Source organism: Necator americanus, chromosome I (genome assembly GCF_031761385.1).
Source record: "Necator americanus strain Aroian chromosome I, whole genome shotgun sequence".
Lineage (NCBI taxonomy): Eukaryota > Metazoa > Nematoda > Chromadorea > Rhabditida > Ancylostomatidae > Necator > Necator americanus.
In genome coordinates, this window is record NC_087371.1 from 30,380,659 (window position 1) to 30,405,986 (window position 25,328).

Consider the following 25,328-nt stretch of genomic DNA (forward strand, 5'->3'; position numbering starts at 1 on the left):
GAAAATGTTTGGAAAAAAACGGATAAAAAATGATGACAATAGAATGTTACTTCACGAACATTGTCCGAAAAATATCGAAAAATCAAAAAATGTAAGTGCTGGTTACATCGAATAAAGATTATTAACACATCAGAGTCATTAATTATTTGAACCGTGCAAAAATTAGAAGTATGATTAATATTCAATGAGAATTGCACAAATCGTCTTCCTGCTTTAAATTTAAATTTTAAATTTTAGATTTAAACTGCACCTCGAAGACGGTTGCTATGGCGATCCTCGGTTTTCTTTACACCTGTTTCGAGCCACAATATTAACAGTATTTCAAAACACTTTTTAAAGTTATTTATCCCATCGAATGGACAGTAAACAGTCTATAAAGATCCGGGAAGGATTAAAGGCATCACCCCACGAATCTGAGGTGGTACGGATTTCAGGTGGAGTATTCGTATACGGAATAGTAGATTATGGATATGGGTGTGATTCCGTCCATTTCTTCTTAATTGCTGTAAGATGCGGCGCGTGCACACGGCTGGCGCGCTCCAATCGAACTCTTTGTAGAAAATAGCGCGCCGGAACGCTCGAAGCCGTATCTTCCAGGCCGTTTTTTAATGTAATTAGGAAGAAATGAACGGAATTACCCTCCCCTCCATAATCTACGACCCCGTATACGAATACTCCACCGGAAATCCGTACCACTCCACATTCGTGGCTGATGCCCTTTAGGACCCCATCCTGAGATCTAACGCCTATCTTGTTTACAGGAGCGACTCGGCAGAACTACATGTGTGATTATTGTTCAGTGATGGAGGCCACGTACACGACTGTGATTGCTGTCTAGTTACGGTGACCTTGCCTGTACTAAATGTAACCAGACATTTAACGGCAGGCTCTAGGAGCTATGTAACACGTAAAGTAAAATGTCGGAAGTTATTCAGATATTGAAAAAATGTGCTATGGTCCAGCATACTGCCAATCCCCAACCCAACTGAACTGTGAAAAATATAAGTAGACCCATGCTTGTCACTGGGTCCCACCCTCGAGGTGGCTAGACAAGCTAAGAGTGATCTGATAGCTCGAACGTGCTTCTGGAGACCTGAGACCTGACTTTGAGGAAGGGGCGGGAAACGAGATCACGAGGTCGGCAGAAAGGCACAATTTTTCGAAACGAAGCGGCAAAGAACGCAGCTTATTCTTCTTCCTCTTCCTTTCTTTATCTCTTTAAAAAGCAATTTGTAAAAGCTTGTGGTCTGGTCATAGAAAGTGCACAACGCGACAAATTATTATTATTTTTTATTTATTATTGACTTATTTATGCCAATACTTTACCCGGTCTTTGAATTTTAAAATGCACTCAATATTTATAGAACCAACTCAAACAAGTAAATACCTAAAATAATTATGGAATTTTTGGTAACGACACTCCGTTTCGTTACGCTTAACTTGCGGGCACTACCGACGTAAAGGCGCACGGGCCATTTGATGTCGATAGGCAGTTCACGCCAGACGCAATATTTCGCGGACTATGAACCAGTGCGCAAACTCTGGAAAAAAAAACTCGCGAATGAATGGATTCTGTACAAGCTCTCGCTCTAGATCCAGCGGATTGCGGAGAGCTATGTTCTAGGACGACACTCCTCTCGGGAAGATGCGTAAAACCGTCTCAGGCGATAGTACCACCACGACGATTAAGTCAAATAAGTTGATTTCATCGAGGAAAACTACAACTGGATGAGCTGGGGCTACATAAAATCTCTGAAAAACCCTCTAAATGTGACTATAAAACACAACAGTCTTTTCGTTGTACAGTTCCATCCGTGATTGACAATTCTGCACTAACCAGTTCCGCGAACACGGCGACGCACCGCAAATCTGCCATAACTGCGACTTTTAACTGTGAGACACGACGCACAGATGTTCCGGAACCTTCCCGGACGCTTCATCGAGTAACGCATGGGAAAACCTGATACTAAATTTGGGAAACCACCTGAACTGTCCTACGAATTTGTCCTACGAAACAGCTCCGTACGTCAGTAAGGAATGAAAGAGACTTTGATTGTGATCACCTGAAGAACGTTGGTGAACTCCGTTCAAATCTGCCATAACTGCGACAATAATACTCCTAAAAAACCCCTAAAAAAATATCTCCAGATAAGAAGAGGCAAGAGACGGGTGTAGCGCAGTCGGTAAGAGGTTCCGCTACGTCTGCACATGGTCTGATTGATGGTTCGAAATCGAGCCAGTGACAACCAAGAGTTTCATCCCTTCGGGGTCGATAAATTGGTGTCAAACTTGCCCGAGCCGCACTCGTGGACGATACAAGTAGTTATACCACCGAAATAACCGTAACAGCGAACCACATTGTATACCACACCTCTTTACGATCATCAGGGTCGACGATAAAATAAAAGAAAATTAAGAATTTAAAAGAAATAGACTAGAATTTAAAAAATACTGACTTGAAGAATAGAATTTAAAAAAAAACACTGCCTTGATACATCGGCTAACCCTCGGAACTCATTGCATAGGCTAGACACACGTTCGTAAACCTCAAACGATTCTGAATTGAAGTTATGAACGCGGTGAGCGGTCCTAAGCGGATTGATTTAACGCCAGACACACTTCATCCATACCTTATCCTTTAGATAACAATTGGTTCATGGTGGATCTTTACTCTTTGCAGGGCCAAGACTAGAAATACTCCTAATGTCGAGGAATGGAGACCTGTTTTCGTCTCAAATAATTCCTGGAACTTCACCGTAACTCGTACAGAACTACATCCCCAATACACCGATACATTACAGTATGGAAGGAGGTTGTTCGGCCACGGGCCGCGCGCGGAAGGCTCTCCTGAATGCGCAGCAAAAACGCCGGCGGCGACCTCGGAAAAAGTGGCCGCCGCGCGGATCGCGCGCCTTCTTCACTTACGTTGTTGTCCAGCGCCCATGTGAGCTCGCCCGAATCGAAGAGAGTGAACCATCGCCGTTGCCATCGCTGAAATATGTCAGGGAATGTGAAAGGGGGATTCTATGGAAAACAAAGAGGAATAAAAGCGAAAAAATGAAGAAAAAATGGGAAAAAAATGAAGTCAAATGAAATATATACATATAAAATGTAAAATATATATACAAATATACCTCATATATCAAACACTTTACCATCATCACCCAATTTTTCTTCGAAAAAAAAATTGAAAGAAAGAGAAGACAAAATAGATAGAGATAGACTTGAAACTTTTTTCCCTTCCTCCTTCGTTAGGATAAATTTTTTTAAACATCCGAGACCACCAGGAAGATAAGATTTTGCTCTACATTTTTATTGAGTAAATAAACAAAATAGATTTAATTAAATAAATAAATAAAATAAATTAAATGGTAATCTTAGCTATCATACATGAAGTTATGTATTCAGGAACTTTGATATTCTTCTAAGAATCAAGATTTTCCCCAGAGAAAGTGATTGCTTCGCCGCCTTTTATTTCTATCATTTTTCTTCGAAAAAAATATTTCGGTGATTATCTCCTTTATATAAGTTTACATTAAAGTCAACATCTTCTCAGATGAAAATTTATGGAACCAAGTGAAATAGGTACAGATCAGATGAATTATGTTCAGATCAGATATCTTAGTTTGTGATTTCCCGTCAAAATCCCGGTGACCAATCCACGAAATCTACTTCACTCCAATAAATTGTCAAGTTTTCTTTGCGCTGAACAAGATTTTTTTTTTGCCTAAAACTTGTGATCTTTCACAAAACTCGGTGTTCACAGAAAAATTCATAACCATACAAAAAAAAAAGAAATTTTATTGCAGTATTCGGTATTAAACTGAAATCCCACGGAAGAAAACTATTCGAAGAATTAGAATGTTTGAACTAAAAAAATTGAAAAACTAATCTGGATCAAGTCAGTATCAAGAATGAGGAAATCGAGAACTTGCAGGGAGAAATTTGCTATGTCCACAATTTTTTGCGATGCAATAAAAAGCAGAACTCTTTGCATGGACCTAGGAGGTTCTGGGAAGGGAAGTCAACCCAACTTCCTAGGAAGGGGAAAATCATTTATTTCACTTAGTTCCATAAATTTTTATCCGAGAAGATATTGACTTTAATGCACACCTATATAAAAGAGATACTCAAGAAAAAAACACAAAGCGATCACTTTCTCTTGGAAAATAATCTTGATTCCTGGAGAAATAAATCGAATCAGGAATTAAAAGTGTAGAGTAATCATATTCCTGGTGGCTCCGGATGTTTACAAAACTATCCTAACTCCGAAGGAGAAAGGAAATGAAATAAAAAAGTTCATTAAGAAAAAAAAACGAATTCCGAGAAAAGCTTTCGAAGATTTAAAAACAGAACCTCAAACAAAAAAACTAAATACATCCCTACCTTCGCTGAATGTGACTGTAATGAAAAATCGAGGTTTGGCGGAGCTACGTAGAGAAAACCACAAGCAGTCACTTTGCGGTTCATCTGAAAAATTAACATTAGAGTTCATTTCGCCGAAAGCTTTGGAAAAAAAAGAAGAAAAAAACTCGAGATTATGTTCGTGCTATCGATCTGCTAAAGTGAAATCCTAACGAAAATAGGTTCGAAAAGACGACTCTTCGGAAGAGAAACGAATCTCCGGAAAAATCTCAGAGGCTTTTTTTCCGAAAATAACGTCATTTTATGCAGAAAGTTCTAGAGCCAGATACGCCTTGAATAAGCCTTCTCGATGATCCAACGACACAATTTTCTGCTTACACAAACAAATTCATTGAGGTTAGCAGTTTTATTTTATTTATTTACTTATTTCTATCTATTTATTATTAGTTCCGTGTAGAATTCCGGTCTAGGTAATTTAGTACTCAAACACATCAATAGTTGTCATATGTGCTGAATCTATCAATTTACATCGAAAGATTAATGAATGATTGAGAGTGAATGGATGAATGAATGGGTGCATGAATGAGTGAGTGGATGAGTAAATGAATGAATGAATGAATGATTGAGAGTGAATGGATGAATGAATGGGTGAATGAATGAGTGAGTGGATGAGTAAATGAATGAATGAATGAATGAATGAATGGGTTAACGACCACATGAAGTAATAAATGAACGAATGAACAAACGAATGAATGAATGAATGAATGAATCGGTGGATGAATAAGTGAGTGAATGAATGGTTGAGTGATTGAATAAGTGAGTGAATAAATGAGCGAGTGAGTAAACGAATGAATGGGTAAACGAATGAATGAATAAACGAACGAATGAACAAATGAATAGATGAATTAGTGAATGAATGAGTGGATAATGCATCAAATAATAAATCAATGAATGGGTGAACGGATGAATGAATGAACGAATGAATGAATGAGTGAATGAATCAACGGACCGATGAGATGAATGAAAAAGCGGCTGTGATTAGCTTGTTTCGACATGGGAACAAACGTGATGACTAAGAACAAGTAAAAACGGCGCCAACTTGGTGCGCTACTATCAATTTCAGTCCCCCGGTTGCAGTTAAAAAGGATCGCTCGAGCAGAAAGCTTGGACCAAGGCAACGAAGAATTTTGGCAGTAACTGTCAATTACCAATTCTACAGTGTAGAATCAGCCAAAATTATGTCACATGCACTCGCCGAGAGTCAGACGCTCCTGGATTTGTTGTGACCATCAATTAGGACAATTAGGAGTGACTAGCTTCTCCTGAAAAAAAAGAACTAGTTCACGTGTTCGAAGATAAAATCTTCGACTCGACTGACCAACACTTATCCGACACTGATCTTAAATGATGTCCGGCTTAGAAAAAATGTCTTTTTTCTTTTCCTCCCTGGAAGTTGGGAACTTCCAGAGAAACTTCGAGAGAATAAACGACAATGACATGTTCAGTGTTCAGCCCATACACACACACACACACTTGAAAACTGTTTCCCAGCAGAGAATCTGGTTTAGCAGACAGAGTAAGAGAGAGAGTGAGCGAGAAAAACGTTCGAGTACCTGACACTATGAAGAGGTAATCACCTAAGGTTGCTCTTAATGTGATGACAAAAAAAAAACGGTTCGAGGACATAGCAGGTAGACGGAGTGAAGAGTAAAGAGAGACGTCCCTGTAAAAACCTACCAACCACATGTCCTTTACAGATTTACTTATCGAGAAAATCGAGATTCTCGGAGAAAAAAGGTACGGATGTGGAAATGTACCCGCACGTATGGGCGGGGGCACCGGTGAAACCACCAACCCGGGTGATATGGTAGCATAGAAGAAAGATAAATGTGGTATGGTTTAAATGGTAGCACCCAGGAAAAAAGGATGTACTGTACTTCTAAGCACCACCCCGGAAAGCAGAACCATTTATTTTTCCCGGGAAGTAAAAGTTTAATGTTGCTTTTTTTCCTTCTTCTAGCGGAACCGAGACATCCAAGACGTGACCATCGATGCACCGATGCGAGACGAACAGAACGGATGATACCGCGAATTATCTCGAGAATTAGCACGTTCTCCTGAACACGACCTTGGAGGAAAAAAGAAAAACTCGTGCTGCGGAAAGTGTCTGTTGAAATTCTCGAATTCCAGAATGAAACAAGGAAGAGAGCGAGCTGCTGCTGCTGTGGCGGTGGACGACGAACAAAAAAAAACACTTCGGCATCGTAATGCGCATGAATGAATATCTATGTCCGATCGTCGCTGTGCAGCATATATAGGCACGTATAACTGGATGCGTAGCACGCGCGGAAAAAAAACGATGTTGTTGTTCTGCAGCGGCAACGCTACGTCAAGGATGGAATGTCAAGTCCTGAAGTTAAAGGATCACCTAGGCAGAAGGTAACACCAGAACATCCATGAAACGCCAGAAATACCTGGGAAAAATCAGTGCGTGATGGCTCCTTCGTAGTTCTGTGAGTGGAAAAAAAGACGAGTAGAAAAAGAAAGAAAAAAGAAAAAGATTAGCGATTTCAAATCCAGTTCGTGCTGCTATGGACTCGATGTACACATGAGGTGAGAATCGAACCGGAGCGGTGCGGATCGATGAAGTTTGAGGTTAAGGAGCGGAGGCTATTGGACGGGGCGCCGGGGAAACACGTTTGAGAAACACTTCATCAAAATGCGCTCTAACTTCCACTGTATTTCTACTGGATTATTTCCCAGAAATAATACTCGTTTATTTTTTCACAAATAAATACATCTAAGGATTGTCTTGAAGAAGTTTGAATAACATTTTTATTTTCGTAAACTAAAACACTTTAATTTTCTATTTTGAAGAACTTGAAATATCTTAGCGTGAGAATGAGTAACGCGAGGAGAAATAGGTAAGAGGATTTGTGAACAAAAACAAAATACAGCTTTATATATATTATAAATTATATTATTATTATACTATATTATATTATTATTATTATTTATTTATAAATATTTCTTGCATAATCGCACATTTTCTTCAGTAAATGGAAAAACTTAAATTTTTTCTGCTCAAAATTCAATTAAGTTAAACTCTGGATGAAACACGGAGCAAAAAGTAAAAGATAAGATAGGATAAAGGTAAAGCAGTGCTTTTCCATTCAATTCAATAGCACCATCAGAAAATGTAATTAATTACGAGAATGGTAGTGAAAACACTGCAGTTTTGTTGCCACAACAGAAACAAAGCTGATAAAAATTGTAACGAAGCAAGAAACAAGACATAAAAGGACAACACTAAGGTTGCCCTTGTACATCTAACGAAACTTGATGTCTGGATGATGAAATTTGTGAAGGAGACTTGATTCACGGTTGCAAAATTGTTCCTGGAGTCTTCTGTGGCAAGAAAATAGAAAAATTCAGCACAGAGGGAAGAGCACTTGGAGCTGTGGAATTGTTTTGAGATGGGAAAATGCGCTCCACTTCAACTCAGAATCGTGAGGACTTATGAACGTCCACGCAAGACTTGCAAAATTCATGGACAAACGATGTACGAAATCAAAGTTATCATCCAGAAAAGCTTTCCGCAAATTTATCGATCCCAGAGATATTGAAACTAAAATTAATTAAATATTAAAACTAGCCAGTGTTGTACTACCACTGACTTCTTATGTTCTACTACCTACCACCATTTTACCGTTGCTCCTTATATATGCTTATGGCGGATGTAGCGCGGTCGATAAAAGGTTCGCTGTGGCCGCACGGTCGATAGTTCGAAATCGCGTCAGTGCCAACCAGTCCTTTCATCCCTCCGGGGTCCATAAATTTGTATCAGAATTGTCTTCAGAAGACAAAAACACTGGATTAACACATCCGTTGGCCCCCACAAGTCATTGTATACGCCAAAACGCATTCCAAAACCTCAATGGTTACGAACTTCAGTAAGACGCTTTGGCGCATTCCAAGTGGATTGATACGCCAGAGACCTTATCCTTTACTTTATCCTTATGTAAACTTCAATGTCTGACGGAAATAAGTCTAATCTTTGAGCTTTTAGTCTAAAAAAAATCGAAGATGCAAGGCTGCATCTTGGTCACTTTAACTCCCGTTTTTCTTCGAATTGATCGAGCAGTCACCAGTAATTCTCCCAAATAAGTGCCCCTACTGCGAGCAAGGGTTGCCGAGTGGTTTGTAGCTTCGTGAGGTACACGAACAACGTCAAATTTCTCCTTAAAAGGCGTCGCCACGAAATGTGACCATTGTATTGGCAGTTTTCGTGTACTGCGGTTAATATCTGGTGGTATCCAGTCGCTCACGGCAGTGGTCCAACGGTTACCACTGAACCCATCACGTGTCTGGCACACGTTATTTTACGTTTCTTGGCAAATGCGGCAGCGTCTCTATTTCTTGACGTAGGGCAGAACTTCGAATCCCGTCCCTCACTTGTTTAAAGCGGAGTACATTTAGCATCACTTTTCAGACTGAGCGTTCAATGAAGCTGACCGCATTTTCCTTCTTCTTGCAAAGTGCCCAAGTTTCTGAAGCATAGGTAAAACAGGCAAAGAACGCCGGAGTTAAAGAGATGAGCACGGAGCCGAATGTTCTCCCTTACATTCCCGATGTTCTTATAGCCGTTCGCTTCCTCCTGCCCAACCAGGAGGATCAGGTTGTTCTTCATGTTGATCTCCGAGATAAAACGACCCAGATAAAACATAGCTGGTGCATTCGGATATCTTCGTTCTCGTCATTTCGCCTGTAGTATTTAAGGAATGAGGACTATGGGAAAGGAAACAGATGGATGAACAAATGCACCAAAGTATGCTGTTCATTGCAGGAGCTTAGGTTCCAGGAACTTAGGGTAAAACAGCAACTACGGTGACGTCAACGAGGTGATGTTGGTACTCAGATATATTCGCATCGCTGGACTTGGACGGAACATCAGAAACTCATTCCTTCTTCCGAACTCGTCCTGTCCACATTCGCCTGAAGATTGATCCTTCAACGCTTACTATCAAATTCAGCCAGCATTCGTTCTCCTTTGTCGATGTTATGCTTATGCTCGTTATGCTTGGTGTTATCTGAACATTATCATGGACAAGGTAAGGTTGGTGACCGTCAAATTTCACTCGCACGTTGTCTTATTCCATGCGTTGCCTAAAGAGTGGTTCAGTGAACAAAGCTGCGATGTCGGATTTGATCTTCTTAGCTTAGATCATCAAAGGCCGCTTTCCATAGGAAGCGTAGGCACATTAGTGCCGTTCCAGGTGCTCCTTCAGAATCAAGAGACGCACTAATCAGGATAATTACTCTAAGTGCAATGAATTAGAGGATGACAAACGATAAAAATCAAAACAACAGCAACAACTGGCGATCGAATCGACTAATGCACAACGCACACGAACGTGCCCAGAAATGGCCACCGAAAAACCGGATCATTAGCGAGAGTTTTTTGCGTAACTCGCGCAGACGCGGGCAGAAATGACCCAGTTAGCCAACTAGTCATTTGTCCTCATCGAGCAGAGTTGAACACTGTGCTGTACGACTATGACCTAAAAACTGACGGATTCGCACAGCGGGGAAGAGACAGCGGTCATCAAACGAACTGAGCACTTAGTTGAAGGAACATATCACCAAGATATATCAACTGCAATAGAAAAGAACTGTAGAAGTAAACCGTGCGCACATTTCTGGGGAAACAAAAATATTTTCTCAAAACTCTCCGAAAAATTAACAGGGTTACAATGTGTATGGATGGGGACTCATCATTTTCGTTAAAACACATGCGCAGGGAGAGAACTAATGACTTCACCTTGAAGGTGAAGAGTGCCACTAATGGAACAGGAGCATTTTTAGTACCAGATTATCGACATCAGGGAGAATAAAGGTTTTGTTGGTCATAGAGGGTGTCGAACCATCCACCTCGTAGACATAGAACAGAACCTCTTATCACTGCACTTTGGATCCGTTCTCTTATCTTAGAATAATTGTAAAATGAAAAGAGATTTTGACTGAACGGATATTTTTAATCAGTTTATAACTAGTGAATCTGTCATAGAGTATATATTCCTATAATTTTTATTGGTTTGAATTTTTTATTTTTATACTTCTAGAAGAATAGGTTCGAAACTCAGAATGCTGTTACTAATTTGAGAATTGAATAACTCAACAATCGAACAAATCTGTAAACAATAAACCAATAGACAATAAAATAATACAAATAAATAATAACCGAAATAGTTCGCTAATACAAATAAATAATAACTGAATAAATATAATACATATAAATAACAATAAATAAGCCATTCACAATCATTAGCTCCCAGGGACAACGTCTCGGGGAAAACTTCCCAATCTTTTTTTTAATGTTTTTGAAGAGATGTCCGTCTGTTTTGAAATTTCGTCGCTTCAAAGCTATTAAGTAGGGAAAATAGCTAATAAAACTTCTACACATTCTATATAAAAATCTTCCCAATGGGAGAAGATTTCTACAAAAAGAGGAAACTAGAACTAAAACCAAAAACAACAGTTTGTCGAGCTGTAAACAGTGAAATATCAGAAAATTCCGCTTGCGACTAAACGACGTCATTTCATTTTCGGGATTTTTTTTTCAACGTCAAAATGAGCTCAAAGAAAAATGGAACGTTTTTGCCAGTGTTCTTTTTTCCTAAGGATTTCGAGTTGGAAACTGAACTTTCATAAACTATAAGCATAAAAAAACTTTAAAAAAATAACTTTCATAAACAATAAACATAAACATAAACTATAGACTTTCAAAACAAAAAAATTGCGGTAAATGTGTAAAAATTATGGGAAAAAAACCAATTTTTAAGAGACAACAGTTTTGCAGAGATTTACAGACTGGAAGTTTTCTAAACAAGGATTTCCATTTAGAAACTGGATCTTAAAAAAGCGGTACTTTCAAAACAAAATCGCGGTGAATGAGTAAAAATTTGGAAAAAAGCTAATTTTTAAGTTTTGGAACAGCTTTCCAGAGATTTGTAGACTGGAACTAGTCCGATTTCTACACTTAAACAATATCTTTTCCGCTTTCCACACACTATAGAAGAAAAATCGGGAAACCGCTCAAGTACGTGAACGAGAGAAAATCAACGGCTCAACACGTGTATACCACAGTTTCGGTGTATGTGTGCGGTTTCCTACATTCCCTACGCGATTTAGACTCTACCGGGGAACCGGTTCGAAAGCCTATTATTTTCAGTGCGATTTCGATTAGAGCCATACAGTCAGACGTGTACGACGTCTGACGGCATTCGGTGGCGGTGGCGGTGGCGACGGTGGCGGCGACGGTGGCGGCAGCGGCGTCAACTACATTAACATGCTCGAATTCGTCTCGTCCAGCTTAGCCTGGACGCGGTCATTCGACAAAGCAGCAGGCACGTGCTGTTACGTACGTACCGTACCGTACAACTGTGAAACGATGTGTTTACGATCCTAAAACGAACGCATAGAACCTGCTGCTGATGATGATGATGCTGTTGCTGCTGGGGCTATAGCTAGACGGAGGTCATTAAATCTTCCTTCTTCTGCCCCACTCGTTACCGTGGGAACCGCCCGATGTGATGGTGTTCGTAAACGTGGTGACGTAAATTTAGTGAACGATGAATTCATAAAACAATTCTGCTCGTTACCTATATAATTCGACAAAGGGATACGTAGCGCCGTGAGGAGCTGTTTCTGGATTTGTCTCCAAAACTATCCTTAAACTCATTGTTCTACAAAAGTTCTTACAAAAGGTTCAGAAGTTTCCAGTCTCTGATGGAGGCGGTGTGAAAAAAAAAAAAAACAAATAAGATTAAATAAAAAATGATAATAAGAGGTCTCTTCTCTACTTTAAGCAAGAGCCCCAAGAAACTAACACTCTTTAGTACGGATTTTCTTTATTCTTTATTACAGCCTACTTATTTAATTCATATAATTTTTTTATTTTTATGTCGATTCTTTTATTTTGCTTTATTTATTTATTTATTTCAACCTAGCCGTGGCCTCCGTCGCATTTGGAAACTTTTGTAAGTTTTGTATGAACTTTTGTAGAATTTTTTTGTAACATGTCCCCTGGAATAAAAGCCTCATCCAGAACAAGTCATTATCCCATAAGATTGCTTCATTTTGATAAACGACAAGCTGCAATAATTACATCAAGATTCAAGAATGGTCAAATTTTTATGCACTCCTCATTCCTTTCTTCAATCAGGTTCCAATGTAGGTTCCTAAAGCGCATCAAAAAAAGAACAGATGCGAAAAACAAAGATGAATAAAAGCCTTTCCATATTTCATCCGAAATATCCTAACACAACCAATCCTCCTTCAGAAGATCACCTAAGGGCGGTTGGAAAAACCATTCGACCAGGAAGAAGGATCGTTAGGGATTTCGCATAATTACGCAGGAGATAAAAACTTCGTATATTATAAAAAAAACCTCCCAGTACCGAAAAAAAATGCACCATTGTAAGGGAAACCAGTTTGAAAATCCAAAAAAAAAATCCCAGAAAAAAGATGGAGACGAAAATGGTTCAAAGTTCAAAGATCTGCCTAATTACATATATCCATTCGAAAATCCACAGATGGAGATGAAAATTAAAACTACAAATTTTTTCCATAGCAATCCCTACTTTTCACGGTATAGCTGAATTTCTACTACAAAAATGCACTAAAATAAGAAATTTCAAGGGAAATTTTCTTTTCAGCTTCTAAGAATTTCAAAGATCTATTTAGTCAAAGAGATCAGAGCAAAAATAATTCAATGTTCAGAGATTTATTCGAGTACACATATCCATACAAAAATCCAGAAGGGTGGAGATTAGAAGTGTATATTTTTCCTTCCTATTTCCTACCTGAATTTCTAGTACTAGCCAGTTATAGTTTTTTTTTCTAGTTATCCTTTTTTCCTTTTCCCCAAAACTCCAAGGATTAATAAACGACTGCCTGCACACAAAGAGAAAGAGGAGAGAGAGAAAGGAGAAAGAGAGAGGAGAGAAATGAGAAAGAGAGAGAGTACATTGTCAACAATTTCAAGGAAATTATGAGCTATATACTTGACTGACTGAGAAACTTCCCAGCAGCCACTCAAAAATTGAATCTGTGCAGAATAAATGGAAAAACAAAAGAAAAAAAGAAAATGCAGCGAAACGACTTTCCAATCAGAACGGTTAGCGCAGAACCAGAAAAGACAGGTGTGAAATTATGAAATGTGTGAAATCAGCCAATTTTAGACACATCTTCGAAAAGATTCTCACGGCTCGAGGAGTGACTCCTGGGAAGAAATTCATATCAAATTCTAATCCGCACAGTGTAGCCTAATGGTGAAAAAAGACAACGATACGATTAGGTTAGAAGGTGCTAGAGCTTATATTAGAATTAGAACAAAATTAGAACAAAATTTGAGAAAAAGACACCAAAACAGGAATTAAATTCGAATTATTAATTAGAAAATATACTGAATTTGCAGGTGTTCCATGCAGAAAAATACCAATCATAGATCATCAATAGATTTCTGGTGTGCTCGACAAAAATTGCCCTCAATCACTCCTTTCCTAAAGCGAGGAAAATAGATTCTAAGCACACCATTTTAGTAATTAATATTAATATTAATTACTTAATATTTTAATAGTACTATATTTTATTAAATATTTTTTAAAGATCTCTTTCCAAAAATGTTATTCTGGACTTTCTCACTTTCTTTCTTTCTCTTCCTCTCTCTCTCGAATGAGAACGATAAAGAATTTGATCTGATTTGATTTTTCCGCTTTTTTTGTAGGTAGGACGGACCGGACCCAAGGGCTAAAGTATTAAAATGAAGCGGTAACAAAAACTAAAGTATTAAAAAAAGATACATAACTAAAGTATTAAAGTATTAGTAGTATTAAGGTAACTAAATTAATAAAGGTAACTAAAGTATTAAAATAAAGCGGTTATAGCAACAATCGATCACTGCAATGTTCTAGAACTTTCTGTTGCAGTTACAATCATTTCCTGAAATTTTCTGGAGGGATAAATTGAAAGCATAGGTATAGTAGGATTGTAATCGAGCGGCGCGTGAAGAGAATAGCCCTGGAGAAGGACGCGTGCCAGGATTATACACCCGTACCGGGGACTAAATCAAGAGCCGAACGGACAGCAGCTGAATGAACAATGAATGCGTTACACGACGATACGACGACCACCCACCCACCCAGCGCCGGGTGGGCGCCTACGGAACGGAACGGGCAGAGGAAGGAGGAGGGAACGGAGGGCAGAAAAACGTAGCAGACGACGAGCTCGTCGCTTCACGGGAGCAAAATGTTCCGATAAGAGAAAATCACTTCGGGAGTCTATTTGAACCCAATGAACTTAAAGAAAAAAAAATAGCATTTTCATTTATTTACTTTACAAGAATTAATGCAAGAAGAATTACAAATTTACAACTTACATTTTTACTTTACAAGAAAAATAATCGCGCTATTCTCTGACTTCCATGAAAATCTACGAGAAAATCCACGATTCACGTAGTACAACACGGAAATTAATGGAACAATAGAATATGCCCCTTTTTCCCACACATATGCGGCACTATTAATCCAGAGAACTCAGGAATTACACACACTATGAGAATATTCCTGAATGAGAATGTTCGTACAACGTTCGCCCGAGCAAAATAGTATTGTGTTGACGGGACTCGGTGCGCGTATTCAGAAATGGAATCGATTGATTCAATTCGATCAGAATCGATACGATAAGTTCAATTCTCTCAAACAACCGAGAAAAGACCAAATTCTGGATGATGAACTTTTCGAAATATCGATTCGATCAAAGGGGAAAAAAGTGAACAGATGTGTACAACTAACGCGCACGCCAAGACGTTTCGTGAGCCTTCGCGCTTCATCCGTGACTTCAGGAAGAAAAAATAATTTTAAAAAATATGTAAAAAATTAAAAATTAAATTTAAGCATAGGCGATAGCGATACAAACGATACAAGGACAATAGGAAGAGAACAGATGGAACAAATGTAGAACAAATGTATCTACAGCCATATCTTTCCACAGTTTCCCGATTATTATTACTATTATTACTATTATTATTATATTTTTTTTTTTTTTTTTTTTTTTTTTTTTTTTTTTTTTTTTTTATTATTATATTATTATTATTTTTTATTATTATTATTATTATTATTATTATTATTATTATTATTATTTTATTATTATTATTATTATTATTATTATTATTTTATTATTCTTATTATTATTATCAATTTCATTATTATTTATTATTATTTTATTATTATTATTTTTTTATTATTATTATTATTATTATTATTTTTTATTATTTTTTATTTATTATTATTTTTTATTATTATTATTATTATTTTTTTTTTATTATTTTATTTATTTATTATTTATTATTTTATTTTTTTTATTATTTTTTTTTTTTTTTTTTTTTTTTTTTTTTTTTTTTTTTTTTTTTTATTATTATTATTATTATTATTATTATTATTATTATTATTATTATCATTATTACTATTATTATTATTATTATTATTATTATTATTATTATTATTATTATTATTATTATTATTATCCCTCAGGCAATTTTCCAACCTTTTGACCCTCATACAGCAATATTTACAAGGGAGTGCAAGCGACTAGCCAGTATTTGTTTATCCTGAAGGTATCTGTGAGAGGTCTACGGTGATCGTAATTGAACTCAACCCTCATGGTACTTAAAAAATATCATAAAAGCAGGATAGGGGTTAAAGTAGAAAAAAAAGCTGGATTGTTTCGGATTTTCCTTAAGCTGCTCCAAATCCCACTGCATATGAAGAGGAATCCTCTTACCTTAAGGGTAGTTACCAAGAAAATAAGAAGAGTGTAATATCACTATTCGAGGATCATACATTTATGTACATTATTTGTATTTATATATATTATATATTTACATTTACATTTATATTATATATTTGTTGTTTATTATTTATATATTTACCTTATTTATGCTTATGCTTATTCATGTAATTAAGTGCTGAAATCTACTTTTAAAAAATAAAAATTCAAACTAAAATTAAAACTCGAATTAAAAATAGAGAAATAGAGAGATAAGATGAGAAAATAGAGATGATCATATGTGTATATGAACCGCCCAAAAGTTTTTACACGGTTATAGACTTCCTTTTCTTTACAGGAATTCTTTTCAAGAAAATTCCCAAAAGAAAAAAACAACCACTTTCGCACTTCACTTTTAGTTCCGGGTTTCCCTCACAGAGTTGCAAGTTCTCAGGACATGGAACACGTTAACGCAAAATAGAAATTCCTTCGAATTCCTCCGAATTTTTTTCTCAAACTCCAACTGACACCGTGAAATTGAAAATGTGAACGTTGCAAATCTGCTTTAGAATTAAGTTTCAGAGGAATACGATATCAAAAATCAGAGGCGATCGAAACAATCGAAAATTCAATCAGATCGAAAACAACCACAATGAATTCGGAGTCGGAAATCACGAACGAAATATTTCGACAAATTCCACATTGACGTGAACTGAAAATCAGAGCAGAAAAATTTGCATATTTGAAGTGAAAAAGCAAAATCGAATTAAGTCTTGTTGCGTCCGAAATCAAGCGTAGCGGATCCGGTCACGAAATCCGGAGTTATAGAATTAAAATTAAATTTAAAAAAACAATGAAATTGACGTGATTTGTGGTTTTTGTTCCATGTTTAAAGTAGTTCTTGAGCCCGAATGTTCGGGAAAATGCGTTTCGGAAGAGAGTAGATCTTAAAATTTATTTTATTATTTGTTTTATTTAAATCCGAAGATGATCCGCAGGATAATAGTAGATACAGGAAATAATAATAGATAATAATAGGAATATTATAGATCAAAATAAATGAACGAAAATATAAAAAGATAACAAGGAGATTAAGGCTAATTTCACTCTATTACTATTACTTGACAATGAATTTGGGCTGGATACGATCCTAAGCGTAGTAGAATTTAAATTTTAAGGTAGTAGAGACGAAAAAAAACTCGATTCCTCGTAAGATTAGGTGGAACACGTGTTGGACACCCGAATTCCCACCAAGAAAGCAGGTGCAGAGCAGAGAGAGGGGCGGGCGGGCAACAACGGCTGGATGATGTCCTACAAAGAGCGAGAATCAATGACTGCGTGCGCGCAATGATGAAAGCGAAAATTGGCGGGCGGAGACGCAGGCGCCGCTACGCGCTGTCCGTTCGTGCGTGGTTTGAAGAGCAGCGATGGAGGAGGAGGAGGACGAGAAAAGGCAGGCGGAGCTGAACCTGAGCGGACGAGCCGTTGCCCAGAGGCATCACCTCACGAATCTGAGGTGGTACGGATTTCAGGTGGAGTATTCGTATACGGGATCGTAGGTTATGGAGAGGGGGTGGTTCCGTGCACGCGGCTGGCGCGCTCCAATCGAACTCCTTGAAGAAAATAGCGCGCCGGAACGCTCGAAGCCGTATCTTCCGGGCCGTTTTTTACGGGAATTAGGAAGAAATGGACGGAATCACCCTTCTCTCCAGAATCTACGATCCCGTATACGAATACTCCACCTGAAATCCGTACACCATCAGATTCGTGGGATGATGCCTTTAGTCCCGAGAGTGCTTACGATACGTCGGCGTAACGTCGTAACGTACACTACGTACACTACTGCTGCTGGCCATGGTGTGTTTAGGCGAGTACCCACCTCTACGTACTCATATTAGTGTCACGTTGAAAATTCACCTATTACTTGGCGCAGGGCTGTTCCTGGTCCTATGTAGCGCTAGTGCAGATCCCATTAGTGTGCTAAGTACTACACGAATATTACAGTACCACGAGATAGTTCTCATTTCTTTTTTTCTCGAGATTTTTCCAACTTCACTGCACCCGCTCCTCCCTCTCCCCTTTGTCCTCCTTATCTCGGTCTACCGATTACAACAAAAACCCCCAACCACTGATAAGTTATGTTGAAGACACGACACACGAAAAAAGCACTTCAAGCACTTTTACGGTACCAAAACTTCCATTTTACAAAAATCATCACGTAACATCAACATTACAATAAAATTACAGTTGTTATATGAATAATTGAACAAAGAGTACGGTCCTCTTTTCCTGAAAAAAAAATTCTTTTGGGTTCTGTTGCGTAGAAATTTTGTTTTCCGGAACATTCTGGAGCACCTATCGGTAAAAACTTTAAGAAGTGTAGAGTTTTTTTATAGGTGAAAGAAAAGAAAAAAAAAGGAAAGAAAAGAACAGGAAGAGAAGAAGGAAAAGAAAGGAAGAGAAGAGGAGTTTTTAAAAGAAAAGAAAGCGCCAAAAATATACGGACCAAGCGAAAAAAGAAAGCTTCTAAATAACTATGAACAAACTCCATCTCAACTGTTGGCACAAATCCAGAACTAATGCATCATACTATCCTTTTTTCTTGAAAAATTGTTATTTGAAAATGTTGCCCCATCAAAAATATCTGTATTATCAAATCACTTCTATAAAACATGTTAATGGAATAAGACATTGTTTATTTGTTGTTTGTTGAGATTATTTTGTTTGTTTTGCGTTGACCTTCTCTGACCAACAATTCCTCAAAAGACGTGAATGGGACAGTATTAAAGGCGACGTGTTACGAAACTGACGATGTTGCAATCTCTGAGAGGGTTGAATAAAAATATGAAATTAAATATTAAATAAATATTAAATAAATATAAAACAAATATAGAGTTGAATATAAAATAAATATAGAGTTCATGGTGTAGATTGCGAGTGTGAGCGCGCCTCCGCTCAATGCCCCCTAATCGTTGCGAAAGAAAAAGACGTGGGAATGGCTTTACTTCCTACGAGGCACGTTGGAACGTACCATCCTTGAACACGCTCCGGTTCCCTCATCATTAGTTTTATTGGTAGTTTATTATTAGTTGTTCATTATTTATTACTATTTTATTTATCACCTATTCATTGGTCTTACTTGAACAGGTTGCCGAAGAGACCCCATTGATTCTCAACAGATCGCTTGTGGATGCGTCGCGTGTGCGAGAGTGACGCGTCTTCACGTATCTCGTAGGAACAAATGTCTTTTCCCACGGTGTTTTTCAGGACGAATAGGGAGAATTGAGTGAGGCCACGCCCACATTCGTAATCTACACTCCGAAATTTATATTTGCCCACAGAGAACTCAGCAGCCGCAGTTTCGTGAATACGCTGCCTTTAAAAATGCAGGCATCCTAGAATTTTACCCAAGCTTTCAGTTCTAAAAAAAAACACTACGCAACAAGTCTGCTGGATCCTCGCATGACCGTTGGAGTGAGCATAAAAACAACCCATTTACTTTGGTAAATAGCAAAAAGTAACTCTGTACAGGATGTTTTCTTACTCTAAGTAAACATGGATTCCTACGGTTACGTAAATAGTTTAGAGGGAAGTAATTGACGAACAGGTTTTAGATACAAGAAATTTTAAGTGAAATGTACGTAACCGTGCCTCTACCGTAAAGAAAATGAAGAATCCCTATTTCAAGAATTTCAGGAAGTAAGCAAAACCACAAATCACAGAATATTTCTCAAGTGAAGAGAACGAAAGCGAAAGGAAGCGTTTGTTGCAGGAAGTAGGAAAATGTGCGGTTGACTGCAATTTTTTTTTCAAAGGTTTACACAACTGATTGCATCATGCGCGAACGGGGAAAAAGGACGAATTTCTAAAGTCCATAAATCAATATATTTTTAGAAAACTTCGGGTTAAATCAGACAAGGCAATGAATTGTAAATCAACTCAACTATAAATAAATAAATAAATAAAATAATCAATGAATATAGGTCAACCAAAAAATTATAACTGAAAAGCTGATAAATGTTTCTAGCTACAAGTTTTTTTGGTGAAGTGCACCAATTTCGTCAGCGCAAATGCAGAGAAAAAGAGAGAGAAAAAGTAGAAAAAGAGGAAAAGATACAGAAAATTATAGGGGAAAATATCGATCTAAGCTCAGATCTCAAGGGTTACAAGCAGCCGCATAGGTGGGCTGGCTAAATATTATAGAGCTAATTGACGGATTTTTCCCAGGAAACGATCAGAAAAACCGAACGCTATTTGAACAGATGGTCCAGAATGTTTGCCACTGAGACTTTGAATTGTCGATTTATTTGATTCAGTCCTTTGTCGATTTAAGCGGACGGACGTGTATGGCACCCGATTTTCTTTTTCCTGTGGACTAAAAATCCCAGCAAACTCTGTCCTATCCTTTACTTGATAAAGTTTTTCCTTTTCAAAAAACCGCCAAAAGAAAAACAGTTTTTCTTTTTTATTTATATATTTTTACATAGTTCCGCTTCGAAATTGGATTAACTAATAATAAACAATTAACAAAACAAAACAAATAATTAAAATAATTAGATAACAAGCAACAATAAAGAGAAACAGCTCTTACAAGTAAAGAAGCCAAACGCCCATGTAGCCCCGAGGGCCTCAGTTTGCAGCTCTTCAAACCCATAGGACTGACGAAATAAAGTTTAAAAAAGACTTTTTTCATTGGGTAGTCCGGTCCCACGTGGTTTTGCGGGTGTAAAGAGTTGCTTCGTTGGGCTGAGAGTCTTCAAACTTTCATTTTTAGATTTGCAAACGGTGTTTCGCGTTTTTGCTATGGTAATTTGCTAACTAAAAACAATTCCCCGTAACCCTAGGTCTTCTAGGTATGGTCAGGATATCTAAACGTTTTTCAAGATGAAATCCTTTGCCTATAGATTTAAGGTGTATAGCCACTGAATCGGATCCAGAAAAGACCAAAGCATCCCTGTAACTAATTCAATTCGAATAGTCCACATAAAAGAAAATAAAAAATATATAAATTTTATAAATAAAAGAATCCGATATCTAAAACTTTCCCAGGCACTGTTTTCCAGGCAAGAATCGTCGAGGATGTGTAACAAAAACAGAGAAAAAGTAAAGAAAACAAAATAGTCGACTATAGAGCCTTCCTATATCTTGGTAGTGGATCTGGTAACATTCCTGGCGTAAACTGTGAGACACGGAATTCATCACGTACGTCGAAAACATTTTTTTTTGAAAGTAGCCGTAAACAACGTTTACAGTAACGATCAGCTTCTATTTATTAGTGAAGGTGAACTATTCTACACTAATAAATAAATAAATAAATGGTAAGATTACAAGTAATGGTGAAATAAATAATGCGCAAAACTATGTGAGATGAAGAATTGAACGAACTTTGTGCAATTAATGGGGAACTTTCTCAAACATTTTTAATTTGTTCTCTAATGAAACGCTTCCTGTGCACGAATGCAGCATTCTAGGAAAGTATGAATAATTCCAAACTGAAAAAAAATCTGCTATAAGAAAAAGGGATTTGAAAGAAACTAAACAGAAAGAAACTTGAACAACTAGAATTTCTTAGGAAATTTTGCATTTTGCCCCAAGAACAGGAAAAATTCCTTTATTCAGTGAAGAATTAGTGTCAAACTTGTTTTCCGGTGCTAATTTTAACACTGTTTTTTTTCTTACCCATACTTAAGCGGTTAATATCTTTGTATTTTTCCCAACCAAAAATAAAATCGCTTATTTCAAGCAATTTCTGGAAAAAGGAGAGGATAATAAAAAGTGAATATACGTAGATGTTTTTTTTTTTACGATATCCACAGGCTACAAATAAAAGAGAATGTACTAGAAGGAGAGCATACATAGGTGGCGCCGATGTTGCTAAGAGTGAAGGAGAACAATATTGTTTTTTCTTCGGAAAAAGTGGAGCAAAATAATTTTCGGTACATTTTTACTTTCACTTTTTTTTACTCACTTTTGCTTTCACTTTCTTTTCATTTTTATTTTTATTTTCTTTTTATTTTGATTTTCTCGATTTATTTATTTACTTGAACTTCTACTTATCCATGACTTTCTTGATGGATCCAACTTTCAAACTTGGATCAATAGGGTGAGATTTCCTTAATAATTTATGGACAGGATCTCGCTTATGTTGAACTTGAAATATTTCTCGATGGCATCCTCAGACAAGGATTCCATCCAGAATTAGTACAAATTCCACACACGATTCAGACGAGCATAAACGTGAAAGAATGAGAAGCTGTGGTGTGATGATTCTACGGGGAACGATAAATGTGCATGAACAGCGATCTTCAATCTAAATTTGTAAAATACTCGTAAAATATAAAGGTTTTTAAAGACTGTTCTATATTAAAAATACATGATTTGTCAAAAATATATTAAATATATATATTAAAATAATATATTAAATATATATATATATTAAAAGTAAATATTAAATAACAAATAAGTTTTTTTTAAACGGATACGACACCATAGAGTGATACGTATCTCTTCGTCCTGTAAGCATAATCTCACCGCTTTTAATTTTGATGAAAATTACTTCATGGGAAATGGTCTACGTACAAATAAAATAATTCCTAGGTAAATAAACTGAAAAATCACCAAGTTTCGAACAAAAAGAAATAGAATGATGAAATTTGGAAGTTGAAGCGGGGTTGTTTGGAATCGATTCGACAAGACAGTAAATTAGTAGGCGGAGCTAAAATTTCTTCCGAGAAAAGCGTCTGTCAGACTAGAAAAAAAAAGCCTGATAGTTATTTAAATAGCTAAATAACTGTCAAATTTACTTCCTAACCTGATAGATCCTTTTTTAAGAGAAATGTTGTTCAAAATAAAAATTAATAATTTATTTAACAAAGAAGTAATAATGACTTAATAAATAAACAATAAGTTTGGTAATAATAATAGTAAATAATGAAATGAGTTTTAGTTGAAAAAAAACCTAGATCTGTCCACATGAAAATGTGTGATTTCAACTTGAACTTGCGAAACACTCGAATTACGTTTTCCATCATTCAACTGCCACATTGGTTGACTAAGATACATTCGAAATTTTAGATGTTTTGTTGAAAAAAAAAGCACAAATACGTAGTGAAATGATTAAGTGTTTAAGATGTGAGAGAGCGATTTTGTTCAGATGTAAGCGTAAAATATTAAAATAAACTTCAATTTATCGCAAAAGTCTTCTTTCTGAAATGTATTGACCTGAATTACAAGTACCTTGATTAGCAACGTCGAGTTTCTTGTTCTTACAAAAATGACATCACTCGCTCCAATCCTCGCGATCCGAATTCAGGATTCATGGATGATTTAGTGAAATTAAATTTCCAGGAACAACGAAAGAAAGATGCTTTTCTTCTTCTTCGTGTCTTCATTCACAGATCTTTGTTCTCGTGTATACCGTCTACATCAGTAAATTAAATTAATAGTCTAATAAAATAGAATAAATCAGATAAAATAACAATAAATATGATGATGATAATAATAATAATAATAATAATAATAATAATAATAATAATAATAATAATAATAATAATAATAATAGTGATTAAATCTTTTGTACTGACGATTGTGGAAAAGTAGATATATTTTTTCGAATGTGGTCACAGGAAGAAAAGCGAGAATCCAGAAAGATGGCTGCGCTTAACGAAAAAGCAGAGAAGAACTTGTGAGCAAAAGGAGTAAGGAGAGGCAAAAATCTGCCGATGTAAAGAAAGAAAAGCTCCAAAAGCGAACTTTTATCAATAAAACACGTGTTTATGAGGATCAAAATATGTAAATTCGAGAACGGTCCAGTAAGTGTCAGTTTTGTAGCATTGATTTCCACTGAAAAACAAAGAACAACTCAAAAAAAGTGTATCGGATCTAGATTTTACGCAAAATTGCACAATACAAGTAAGTCCTATGCGAGAATGATGCTGTCGCGGCCGAGATTGATGAAAAAGTCGAAGAATTGAAATGATTAATTTTCCCACGACTCGTTGATTACTCAGCACTGGACAGACTCTACATTACTTTGGTTTCAGGAAGAAAATCACTCGAGGGACGAAGTCAACAAGAAGAGAAGTTCAGCTAAGTCCAAGGAAAAGATAGAACTACGTCCAAGCAACAACAACAACAAAAAAAACAGAACAACGGTAGGAAAACAACTCTCGCAGCAACAAACAACCATCCAGGTAGCATCCTAACTGGAATCCTGTAGGAAATTTCCGCAACACTGCTGTTGACGCGCAGAAATGACGTACGGTACGTATAGTTGTCGTGTGTATGGGAGTGCACGGTATGTGTGTCAATCACTTCGTTCAACGACGAGGCAGCACGTCAGCGGGCGGATACGCAGAGCCGCAATTGCGCGATCAGCCTTGTTTACCCGACGGCTGCACGTACGGACGAGCGTTCATCCAGAAATAGCGCGTGAACGAGCGCGCTCGACCGAAATTTCCACTATTATCCATTAATCGTCGTCGTGGTCGTCGCCGTCGCCGCCACCGCCGCTCAGCACACACCGTCCGTTGCACATGCGGCCGGCGGGCCCCAGTGTGATATTGGTGCAAAATGGTGGTTTGTTCAGTAAGTTGGGTGTATCTCCTAGGAACCAGGGTTTTTATGCGCTAATTCACTAATTTAAGGATCAGGGTCAACTAGTGGTAACTCTTGAGATTCAGAAACATTAATTTGTACCGTCTTATTACCTTTCTTGGTAATATATTTCAACGACGGCCTTTCACCCCAAGAAAGGATGGTTTTCTCCTCTGACGGCGGGGAACGGTAAAGAGGGTCTCGGCGGATTCTCTGCAAATGCCTCCAAGACATAACGTGCCCTCCTGGGCAATGTGGCGCAGTCAGTAAGAGGTCCCGCTGTGGCTACAATCAAACAATCCAATCGATCAGAAGTTCGAATTCGCCCTACTGCAAACCAAGTCTTTCACCCAGAGCCTTTCATCCTATTCCGGGCCGATAAATTGGTTCCAGACTTGTCTGGAAGGATTAAGACCCTGACTTGGCATATCGGCTAGCCCCCACAAGTCATTGTAAGGCTCAGCGCGCCTCAAACGAAGTAACCTCAAACAAAGCCTGAGTTGACGTCGAACGCGTAGGCGCATCCCCGTAGGGCATGATCA

The 25,328-nt window shown here is 37.3% G+C and overlaps 1 protein-coding gene across 3 annotated transcripts in view; it reads right to left on the reverse strand.

Annotated features, from left to right (window-relative positions):
• The window catches only part of RB195_007331 (uncharacterized protein), a gene marked incomplete at both ends in the record, with an annotated part of 65,436 nt that overhangs the window by 32,606 nt on the left and 7,502 nt on the right, over positions 1 to 25,328 (reverse strand). For all 3 annotated transcript variants that reach the window (XM_064180893.1, XM_064180892.1, XM_064180894.1), the window contains 2 exons: positions 2,926 to 2,991; positions 4,387 to 4,470. In XM_064180893.1, the coding sequence (XP_064037726.1) occupies positions 2,926 to 2,991; positions 4,387 to 4,470 (150 nt within the window). The remainder of the gene's footprint in view (positions 1 to 2,925; positions 2,992 to 4,386; positions 4,471 to 25,328) is intronic.